The sequence below is a fragment of the Tinamus guttatus genome, unplaced genomic scaffold (genome assembly GCF_059628265.1).
Source record: "Tinamus guttatus ecotype Peru unplaced genomic scaffold, ASM5962826v1 Tinamus_guttatus_pri_ptg000525l, whole genome shotgun sequence".
NCBI lineage: Eukaryota > Metazoa > Chordata > Aves > Tinamiformes > Tinamidae > Tinamus > Tinamus guttatus.
Genome location: NW_028289059.1, coordinates 997 through 13,012, shown reverse-complemented (window position 1 = coordinate 13,012; position 12,016 = coordinate 997). Strand labels below are relative to the sequence as shown.

Below are 12,016 nucleotides of genomic sequence, written 5' to 3'. Positions count from 1 at the left end.
TCCTTCAAGGAGTCCAGGATACCGTTAACTTTCTGTTTTTTTTTAATGACGGCCTCCAATTTTAATTTTTTTTTTACCATATTTATCTTCCTTAAGCAGATTTAACAGAGGATTTATTCTATTCTCAATCCTGTTTCTTACAGTAGATAAACAGGAGCCTGAAGCCAAATCCTGCCTCTTTTACACAAGAAGAATGAAAAAACAATGCAGGAAAATACCTCAGTAAGCCTATATGCTCAAAAATCAATACATTGAGCTAGATAGGAGTCCCACGCTCATCATGCTTTTACCATATTGAAAAGAGTAGGCTTTCTGAAAGACTTTCTCATCAGGCAAGTCTTCTGTGCAGGAAACATTTCTTCATTAATCCAGTACTTGTCTCCAGGTTGTGTTAATAGGGGCTCTGTCCGTTTTCTTTAGAAAGCTGCTGGAAAGTTGCTGCTTTTTAAAAGCAGCCAAGCAGACTTAGATTCCCAAGAGCTAAGAGGAATGTGTAGCGTTTGGAACAGGCCTAATTGTGTCTCTCTGTATTGAATGATCCTGGCTGGGTAGGGGTATCTTTGAAATGCCTGGACGTTTTGTAGCAGTCAGTTTGATTGCATCAGGGTTTACTTGCTTTTTCTGTCTTTTGAGAAATCTTGAGAATCTGTCTTTTGATTTGTTTCAAGATCTTTTACATGTGTTCATGATTTTTAAAGGCTGCATGGTACTTTATCACTAAAAGTAAAGCTTTTCGTTCTGACAGTATTTGGTCATTGCTGTCCAGTGTGCCAGACACTACTATCCCATTGATTCATCCCTCTTTTGGCATAGTTTGGGTGGAAGGTGTTTCTGTTTCCTTACAATCCCTTTGAAATCCTCTTAAAGTGATCTATTACTTTGTTGTAGTTCTGTGATTTGCTCTTCAGAGAGATCTGAAACATACAAGGAAAATAACATATTTTGCTTTTATCTTGAGAGGTGAGTTTTGTACTGCTTGATATCATCTGGGTTAATATTCTAATTAGGCAAAAGCTACACTTCTTTGCTTATATACATTTTTTATAGTAATCCTTGAACTTTAAACTGGTGAAACAGAGTTGGAGCAGATGTCCTGCAGCCTTGTGACTGGGCTCGGTAGCTGGTTTCTGGGGAAAAGCACTGGAGAAGAGCGAATGTAGGTTTGTACCACACTGACATTGGCTCTTAGCTTCCAGGTATCTGTGCTTCAGGAGCCTCTTGAGCAAGTGGTGATATTCACTCTCAGATTGAAATCTACAGTGTCATGCCTCAGTTTTTCATTCATGGAGAAGAAGTGTGTGTGTAGAGCAGAGGGGTAAAATACAAAGACATATAGAGAACGCTGTTAGTGCTCTGTAAAATAGAGAGATGCTACTGGTTTTTCTTTTCTCCTTTCCTTTGCTGTTAAACTTGTACATTAGAAAGCATTCTGTATATTATTTGATGTACTATCTCTATAGGTAGTACCTCCAGTTTGAGTGCCTATTAGGAAGAGAAGATATGGAGACACCAACATGTCAAATTGCAAGGAGAAAAAGCAACATGAGGAGACTTATGGGAGATAAAGTTCACTTAACTAATTCTGTTCAAGAGGCTTGTTTGTCTGCAGTTTTTTGTTTCCTGGCATACAATTTTTCCCATCCTCCATGGTGTCTGCTGGCACAGATTTCTAAGTGGAAACCATTAGGCCAAAAAAGGAAAGAAAGAAAGAAAAGAGGAAGAAGAAGTCCAGAGGGGCTGGTAATTAGCCATGTTGATGTTTATTGATCACAAATATTTTTATTTATTTTGAGCATTGCTCTCATGTATTTGAAGCAAATAAACTTTTAGGGAACTGATCACTTCCAAAGCTATAAATAGTTCTTCCTGTATTTTCACTAATTATTAGATGTGACGTTATTTTCTGTGCCATTAAGTCACATCCTACTTCGATAATGGATACTTGGCAAAGTTCTCCCCAGAAATGAAATCGTAGTGTCTCTGAGCAGTTCTCTGAACGTTGTCTCTAACTGTGTGTGTGTAAACATTTCAGTCCAGAGTAGGAATGTGCTTTCAAAGCAAATCTCCAGATTGTCCCTGCTTTACTGGGCTTTTGTTTACATCAGAAAATACTTCCAGATGAAAGTAAACTGAAAGACCTGCACGTAATGCACCCAGGTTGCCAGAAGGATTTGGTCTGTGGGACCCAACTAGCGCTTCTCCAAAGTAAAGCTGCCTGAGGAGCACCGAGAGGGGCTGGTGAGTGCTCCGCACCGACTGCCGCGCTCCACACATCTGCTCTTGCTGTGCCTCCAAGAACTCCCTGCCAGCACATTGTACAGCAAACCTATTGGTCTAGGAGATGGGTTTTTTTTTGTCCCACAAGATGCCAAAATGCAACTTTTAGAGTGAAGTGTGCTTGTAGGTGCTGGTGTCTCTAACCTTCAGGGTTTTGAATCTGCGTGGAGCATAGCGTCTTAGCACACATCCTTTTTAATATGTTGTGCAAGGAGGAAAAAAGGACAAGCAAACATATAACCTCTCCTCCCCCAGAAAATGCCCCCAAGTCTATTTTTCTAGATTAGCTGCTTTGTTTCGTTTCTGTAATTTTGGTTTATTATTTGGAAGAAATTGTCATTCACCCTCAAGCTGGAGCACTAGTGAGGGCTCCTTTTTTCTTCAAGTCCCTTGTCCCTTGTAGATTTTTCTCCATCTGTATAGCCAGTGGCATAAGACCCCAGACCTCTTCCTGAAGTTGCAAGTTCTCCAGTAAAGCCAGTGATTTATCCCCTCACAAAATTAAGTCCACAGACATTTGCAGTGCTGCTGATCCTGTTGATGACTTTGTGCATTATGAATAACTTTTAAGAAATCAGGAAAGATTAAGGAGAATTGCAAACATGCCACTGGACAGCTGAAGCTTGACAGCAGTGTTCCTGGTTCTGGTTTTGCCTTATAGAATCAGAACAGAATTAAATTCCATGTCCAGTTTTTAAAAATATTTCATGTTGCTTTTTCAAAACAGTGCCAATACGCAGAAGTGGAAAATAATGTTGTAAATGTAATGTTGTAAAATGCTATTAGCTGCGTTTAGGAAGGCAGCTGTCTTTGAATTTTAAAGGCATCTTTAAACCAATTGGTGTATTCTAGTCTGTCTGTTAAGCTGGATAACCAAGACAAGACTGCAATTTATATATGTGTAAACAGCTCATCAGGCATTTCGTGAAGGTCTTCTCTAATACTATAGATGCACTTTAAACAGTAGGCTGGTGCTGAAAGGAAACACTTGCCCATCTGTTGCTGTCCTCTCCCTCTTTGTGCCAGTGTAAGGACTTGTGCCATGGTGCAGAGCGCAGATCAGGCACCTGGGCTGGGAAAAAAAAAAAAAAAAAAAACAGGAAAAGAAATGTGCCATCTCGCAGAGGAGGTTCTCCCTTGGGGAGGAAGAATGCTTGTGCTGGCGCAAAAGGGAGGGGTGCAGATAGGGCCAGAGAGGTATTTGCTCAAGCAGGAGTTTGAGGGACTGGTGATTTTGGTGTTCGCTTAAAGCTGTTGTGAAACTACAACTGCTGCCGGCGGAGGGACCTACCTCTCCTCACCCTATGGAGGACACTTTCTGCCTTAATGGTGAGTTAAATCAGCTCATGCAGATGTCTGAGTGCCAAAGTGGGCCCAGGGTAAGTGCTGGGAGCTCAGAGGTCGCAGAAGGACAAGAGATGGGACCTCCTCTTCTTGGTAGCTATTGAGCTTTTTTTTTTTCTTTTCGTTCGGCCTTGTGGAAACCTCCTCATCATTTGGCGGTAAAATAAATACAGCCTTGAGGTCCTCGTCAAAACCACCTGGAGTCCTGTACTGCGCAGCGACCTGAACTCAGGCTGGTGGGTCCCAGTTGCAGAGAAGTTAGCTGTGTGCCAGCAGGCTCAGCGCCACGTTTGGTTAATGTTTATCGATGGCATTCTGCCTTTATAGCAGATTAGGTATTATCTGCCCTCTTGCAGGCAGTGTTAACTGTGTATCATGCGCTCGACTTAATCCAGCAAAAGCAGAATATGATGCAGCCTCACTGAGCCCAGATCAAATTTGTGTTGCTAGTGATGTAATGATGGATGTGCTGCTAGGGACTGCCTCCATTTTTCCTGTGCCACAGTCATTTTCTCATACTACTGCACTTTGGGAAGGAGTACGGGTAAATTCTAAACAGCAAATAAAGCATTCAAAAATTAAAAGGCAGTTATTATGGATAGTGGGATCCCAGCTTTCCTTTAGACTTTGGGGATGCCCAGTACAAAGGAAAAAACATAAGAAGCAAAACCTCTCAAGCAGGTAAAACTTCAGGGTGAGAATAAGGGGGCAGGGTAGGGCTGTCTATCTCTCTGCATCTGTGTTTTATCTGAGTGTAATGACATAAATAAAGATCATCAGCAAGTAACTTAATTTGCTCATCTTAATTTGCAGTGTCCCCAGGTTGTCCCAACAAACTAGAATTGTATTTCACTTGGCTAATTCCTTTCCAGCGTCTGGTCTGTCTGCACATTTATTTAAATCAAATATTTCATTTGAATACTGCAGCTCAGAATCGTCTATCTCAGTTTAAATGCCGCTGACATTATCAGGAAGGTTAAGACAATATTTACTTAAGCGTAGACAAAGTTCCCTTACCTGCCATCATTTTCCAGGCCGGGGGAGGGGAAACTCCCACTAGATTTGACATCTCTGTGTGTTGTGCAGGGCTGTTAAAAAGTGTGCCAGTGACTAGATGCATGGCAATGATGAAAAGGAGTGCATTTGGAATTCAACATAGATGGTGGAAAATGCAAGATGTCAGAGAAGCCATATATTAAAGGGAATTTGAATTGGAAACTGAATCCCAACCTGCCACTGGGGGCATTTTGATCATTTTGATTTATTAAACTTTTATAGCAGCATTCAGATGAAGCTGAATTAAAACGCTTAGTCTTGGGTGGTTTATGATACACAAGTCATCTCGCTAGTGAAGTCTTGCCATGATCAATGTAGAGTTAATCTAAGTTTCTTTTTGAATGCAGTGTACACCTTTGTGCTTTTAGCATGTATTTAAAAAATTTAATCGTGTTCTAATACTGAATCACTGAACAACAGTACAAAGTCAAAGCTCTTCTGCATTAATTTTGGATTGCATTTGGGTAAATCTTACAATTAAATTGTAGCTGCAGGAGTACAAACTGCATATATATTCACATACCAACTTTATATATTGATAAATGTGCATGCATTACAAAATATCAATGGAAATAGAGCGGTTTTCTCTTGAAAATGGGTCGTATTCCTAAAAGGTGCAAGACCCTATATTGTAGTGCTGATCACCTTCCTGCTTCAGCAGCCAAACAGAGCCTTACTGAGCTGCCTTGGCTCTGCAATGAAAAGAGATCAATTACTATTAGAGTGGCACAGTGGGTTAAAGGCATTACAAGTTCACACTCAGTTTTGCAGCAGGGAGATGATACTTAGCTGCAAATGGGGAATGATGCAAAAGATGGATGAGACAGAGTTCAAGGAGCAGTAATGTGAGGGTCCAGCACTATCATTCCAAGCTGTCTCAGAAACATGATGGATGGCAAGAAGCAATAGTGCCACATGATGAGAGCTTCATCTCCAGATTTTGAGCCACTGCATGCTGTCTACCTGTTGGTATTCTGGTGGCATAACGATTCTTGATGTGTTATGAAGAGCTAAATTACTGTACTTATGCAACTAAACTGGTATGTTGAATTTAGTAACCCAGATTTTTGGCAGCTGCTGAAAAAGCAAGTAGCATATCAAATGCTCCTGCACATTGTAAATTTAATTACCTCGTATTTACGCATAGTACTTGTTGACAGGATCTTGTAAGCTGTGCTAATATGGTAGGTAATTTGTTACCTCCAGAAATCACTTTCCATGTGCCTTCTGATCATTATCATGAAACATGATAAACGATCAAGCCCATGAGGTGTAAATGAAAATGAAATAGATAATTGGATTCTATGTCTAAATTGTGGCTGGAATAGTTGCTGCAATTATAATTGAATTTATCTCATAAAAAATATGCTTTGCAAGGTACCAGTGACCTTTAATCATCTTAGTTGGGGTGTTATTGGAGGGTAATTTTAAAGAGATTACAAAAAGTTTACCCGGAATATTCTGGATAGAAGTTATTTCTTCTTATTCTTCTTTCCTAGACAGTTTGTCTGTTTAATAATTCATAGTGGAAAACAGAACAGGATTATCCTGTAGTCTTAACTGCGGGAAGATGGTATATTTGTAGAGTTACATAGGAAATAGTGAGAGTAGGGGAACTTACCTAAGTACAGAAAAGAAGATTTCTTCCTGCTGAGATGCAGTGTTGAATTTGGATGTGTTGGGTTTTTAGAGAGCTTGGCATTGAGACTGATAAGCAGCTGCAACAGGCAGGTGTTGGCCAAGATTTAGGGAGTTGTTGTAAGGGAAAAGAATGCATTTCCCTCTCCTGATACCCAGTTATGTATGAGCTGCTAATGGCACAGCCAGTTGGACCCTCTGAAGAGGAAAGAGTGACACCGTTTTGCTGGAACTGAATTTTCAGCTCTTCCCTAAAATTTGTGTGATTTGGAGGAAAATTGTTCTGTGTCAAGGACCTTTTATTAGCAGTATGTTCCTTTTTCTTATTCTTGTCCTTTTTTACTCGTGTCCTGATTTATGTTCGTGTCCTTTTTCTTATTTATTTAAAACTTCTTTCTTCGTAAAAATTGTAGCCTGTGTTCTAGTGCCAAATATTTTGAATTTGCCATCTCAGTTGCTGTCTAGGCCTGCTAAAAAAATGTAATTTTTTATTGTCTGGATTCTTGACTAATAAGTGAAAGAGAAAATTCTCACTATTGAGCTCATGATCTAAACTGAGATGAACCTCAGTGAACTGCTGTGAGAATATGACAGTACCTTAGTAGGAATGAAAAATTGTCTACAAGTGACCTAGAAAAACTAAGATCCCTTTTTGATACTAGAAAGTAAAAATGATGCGGAAAGGGGAAATCTCTCAACAACAAGAATTCTCTCAATAACCGCACCACATGTATGTGCTTCCAGAAGACTCCCTTAACTCTGCAAGGACAAGGATAGTAGAGAGTATATGCCAAATCAACAGTATTTGGAGAGCTTAAACTTGGCACATTGTTGGTTCAAGACCCATTAAAAAGGGACCAAATTGGATTAAATACCACCCAATTGCTGGTGGTATTTAAAAAGAAAGTCCTAACTTCGTATTATTTGAGTATATAAAAAACAGTAAACAGTAATTTGAAACATTTTAGAGGTTGTGCTTAGTATTTTTCCCCAAATGAGCAATTACAACTTAACTGAATTTAATCTTTATTTGGAATTATTGTAATACAGTCTCCATATATCAGCTTAAATTGCTCATCTCCTGTGGGATTGTATTTAGTCTATCGAGATTAGATTGGTCCATTTTGCTAAGTATAAGGATTAATTCATACAAAATCTGCTGCTTTTTTACCTGAGGTTGCAAATTAACAACCGATATGAAAATCTCAGCCTTTAGTGTTATGCTGGCATCCTCATTTTAATGCATGTTTTTTAAAACCTGAGTTGTAAACACTATTTTGTAAGAAAGACACATGCCTGCCAAATGCTTTTCTTTGGTTAAAAAAAAAAATATTTCACAATCTTTTGATTTTTAATGTAGTCAGCTGGGTACTTCCAGACAAGTGGGTACAGTAGCAGTGGGTTTCTTGGGTTTTCTTTTCTTTTCTTTTCTTTTCTTTTCTTTTCTTTTCTTTTCTTTTCTTTTCTTTTCTTTTCTTTTCTTTTCTTTTCTTTTCTTTTCTTTTCTTTTCTTTTCTTTTCTTTTCTTTTCTTTTCTTTTCTTTTCTTTTCTTTTCTTTTCTTTTCTTTTCTTTTCTTTTCTTTTCTTTTCTTTTCTTTTCTTTTCTTTTGAAGTGGGAGGGTGACATTCTTCTTTTAGATGCGTGCAGCATGGTCCCTAGTCACATTAATGGACTGAAGCAACAGCTATTGCTCAGCTCTTGAACAAAGTAAAGTGGCTTGGATCAAATTAATAAAGTTAATCAGTGTTTCATTAGCGGATAAGTCAGGGTCTCTGTGCCTTTTTATCTCCATTTTGCTTTTACTTAGGTGAAACATGGCACGTTTCACCTGCCTAAAGCCAATTTTGGAAAACAAACTAAAAAACCTAGCTACAAACTTCCTATCAGCATTTCTGCAGAGATGTTTTTCCCCAGTTGTTCTGAGAGCAGCTTTAACTTACTATTTAAATCAGGTGGTCTGAATCTTACTGCTGTGATGGTGCTGCCATCTCACTGACTGTTGCCCTTTAAGTCCCATGTCCTTTAAATCCAAGCCTTCTGGCCTGCGCTCTTACCCCAGAAAACAGAACTGCATTAGCTTTGTGCCTAATTTTCAGTGAGCCTTACGAGGCTGCTTAAGGCAGCACTGGGAATATGTGGCTCTTCTCGCATTTTCTGCTGCAGAGGGATTTGTCTCACGATTTTTCTCACGCTTCTTAGCTCCTTGCATTGGCCCTCCTTCAGCAAGCCAGCCAAATGATGCGGCACAGGCTGGCAGCTTGCAGTTAATTCCCTTCTCTGCTAAGTTTCACAAGTATGGCATGCTGCACCCCTCAGCTTTACCACAGCCATTTCTCTTTCCTTTGGGTTTTGCACCAGTAGAACCTCTGCTTGACCTTCTGCTTTGTGGTTTGCATTGGTCATCTTGTGTGTCCCATCTGCTGGGAGATGCTGTTATCAGCAGAACTGGGTGACTGGGAAAATGCTACAGCTTACGTGTGTCAACAAAAGACAAATGTGTCACTGAAAGGTAGTTAAAAAGCGGATTTTAATATAAATTATGGTTCCGTTTCCAAAGAGTTTATAAAGTGTATATGAACTGGACATTTTAGAAAAAAATGTAAGATTAGCCAGCACGTTTGCTGGCTGCAAACATGTTTAAAATGTAGGCTGAGTTAGTAACTCTTTATCTTTCCTAAGTTATGTCGTTGTTCTATGTTAGAATGTGCCCCCACCTCTTCATTTTTCCTTTTTATTGACTAAGTTGTTTAACTTCAACTGTTTCTTAATGCCATTTCGGGAATCTTTCTGATCTTTCTTTGGTATTTCTCATTCAAGATAGTTGCCCGAAGAAATATTTAATGAATTTTATTCTTCTTAGGAATGTCTCAAATATTTGACCTCAAAGTAGACAGACTTTGCAGCAGAAAGAATAATGCCCTAGTGACATTTCTGTCCTCTATGGGTTCTCCTCTCTATCAGTGAAGTTTTCACAATTAGAAACAAAGTGATCCTCCTGTTTTATATAGATTAAAGAATTGATTAAGGGAGCACAGTGAATTGTTTTGTTTTGTTTTGTTTCTCTAAATAGGCCAATTGGCTGCTTGAAGAAGTTCACCAAAGAACTTTCTGGAGTTGCATAAGAATGACTTAATTGAGTTTTACTTCAGATGAATTCTGTTGCCATTTTTGTAAAAACATTAAAATAGGATCTGAATGATATACTGATGGTTTCGGGCTGAAACAGGAAAGCTGCTAAAATCCATAATGAAAGAGGGAGAATGTTCTTACTTTGAAGATGAACAGCTGCTATTGCTTACATTAAAATAAAAGAAAAAAAAAGTGTATGTCAAGCACTATATGGTAGGTGTTAACGGTCACCTCATTAAGGAGACTCTGTCCCCAAGAGTTGAGGACTCTTGTTAGGACTTCTAGTAATTAAGACAAGCTATATTTCAGAAAAAAGACTGACTTCTGGCCAGCTGACTAAGCAGATGCCAAGTGGAAGCAAATGAAAGTAAGCTCAGCTCTTACGCAGTTAGCAGGAATTAATGGACCAGGTACCTGCAGTCTGTTTCCTGCATGTGTCTGTTGAGTGTCCTTGCACTTTCTGCTCTTCCAGCTCTTCAGACTTTCAGGATTTTGGCACCCGAGTGTACTTTCTTGAAATCTGCAAGAGCTTATCATCTGCTTGGAAGAGTTTATAGAATTCCTGTGATGAAAAACCATAGGATTCGGGAATTTCAAGCAGTTGAGACAGAAACATTTAAGTGCTGAAAAAAAAAATTAATGGCAAGAATCTTTTCTGATTCAACACTTTGGGGTACAGGGGGCTTGTACTCCTCAAAGAGCTGACACCAATCATCAAGTTTCCTCAGTTTCAGCCCAGTTTCTTAAAGATGTTTTTGATGCTGCCATGATTTCTTGCTTTCTGCACTTTTTATTTTTGATTTTTATGTGACTTGTAAACACGTTCAAATGCAGATTTTCTTTGGCCCTTCCTAGAATAGGTATGTAGGCATGGCCAAGGTCTGCATATGTGCCCCAGTGATGTTAAGGCAGAAGTGCCAAATGCAGTAGCCCTACTTCTTGTTCTGTCCTCTGGCTCCCAGCCACATGCTGTTGCTGCCTCTTTTCCACTAGATCCTGCCCATCTAACTCTGCAGTGCGCTGCCTGGGGAGCTTGACTAGCAAATCCAAATACCATAGAATTAAGTGAATAGTTTTATGCCAGTAAAGTTTTCTAAGAGTAGAGCCATCAGTCTGTGAAAGACAAAAAGGCTGTGAAGGCTGTACATTGGTCTGTAATGTAAAAGCCAGCCTTAAACAGAAATATCCACAGTAAAGCTCATCATCGAATTGTTAAGAAGAGGAAGAATTGGACTTGGTATGGAAGAAGAGGGAATTCATTTACACAAACTTTGGAAGAAGGAGAAATATTTCTCTTAAACTGAGTTCCAAAAGCAATTAAAATTCAGAATATTAACAGGAAGAAGCATAAATATAGTGACATTTGGGGTTGCTATAAAAAAAAATTCTACGCAGTCTAAGTACATGAAAATAATGTCTGGTTGTGATGTTGGTGCAGTTCAAATAGCTCAAAAGGACAGAGATGTTTAAAAGGAAGCAGGTAAACAGCAAGCATGATCAAGGTATAGCTCAAAAGAGAAGAGAGAAGGCAATACAAAGGCAATAGTGTTGCACTGAAGGGTAAAGGTCTGTGAACTTAGTATGGGCCAGACTAAGCACACTTAAATAGAATTGGAGAAAAATGAGACAAGATGTCAAAGAAAATATTTGGGTTCTATAGTACTTTCAAAAGGTAGCTTGAGCTTCAGATATGTTACTGGCCCCTTCCATTGCACCTCTTTTTCTTTTATCTATTGCCGAGGGAGAAGCGATAAATAATTCAGGCCAACAAAACAATAAGCACCACAGGGTTAGAATACTTACCAGTGGGGAACTGTTTATCCTGACTGTGAAACAAAGGCTGGCAGCAGGGCAAAACATTTTGCTGTGGCAATAGGGGGCTGTGGACAAGCAGCAATTTTATCTTCTTTTAAAGTATTTAACAATTCTAAGACCCTTTAGTACTCTGGGATTACTGTTCTGAAATGGCCTGCAGCAAGAAGAAGTGTCAAAGGACTTCATATAAGCAATTTTATTTGCTGACTTTATTTATCTTAGCTGTTTATTTTTTCTCCACGTTAAAGAGATGTTGGGATGGGGGAAAAATTGTATTCCATATGTATTGGGTATGTGAGGCGACTTGTGAGATGGCTTAGTGATGGTATAACACAAGTATATTCTTCTTACTAACTGTATGTATATCATTAACCAATGATGTGTATAAGTGAACAGAAAAATCTGAAAAATATTCTACCTATCTCTCTCTCTTTTTTTTTTGCTAGTTTTTACTATTCACTTTTATTATTTTAACTCCTGTAAGTAGCTTTGTTTTAAAACCAAATGCTTTACAGTCAAGCACTAGAAAAAAATAAATGCACCATTTGTAATAAAAAGGGAAGAAAATGCACTACTGTTCACACTTTGAAAGAAGAGAAGGGGCTTGTTTTGGTGTATTTGTAGTTTTATACAGAGAACGCTTACATAGAACTGATTGATGCCCGTACTCACATTTTGTTGTCCAACACTTGATGAATAACTTGACCACTGCAAGCGGTCTTTCTCTGGGCAACATAACAACTTAAGGTAACACT

The 12,016-nt window shown here is 38.9% G+C and overlaps 1 protein-coding gene across 1 annotated transcript in view; it reads left to right on the top strand.

Annotated features, from left to right (window-relative positions):
• LOC148592772 (receptor-type tyrosine-protein phosphatase kappa-like) overlaps positions 1-3,656 on the top strand; it is a gene marked incomplete at its 3' end in the record, with an annotated part of 189,550 nt that extends 185,894 nt beyond the window's left edge. Inside the window, exon 7 of the mRNA XM_088533859.1 lies at positions 3,529-3,656. Within this exon, the coding sequence (XP_088389985.1) occupies positions 3,529-3,656 (128 nt within the window). The remainder of the gene's footprint in view (positions 1-3,528) is intronic.
• Positions 3,657-12,016: the final 8,360 nt, after the last annotated feature.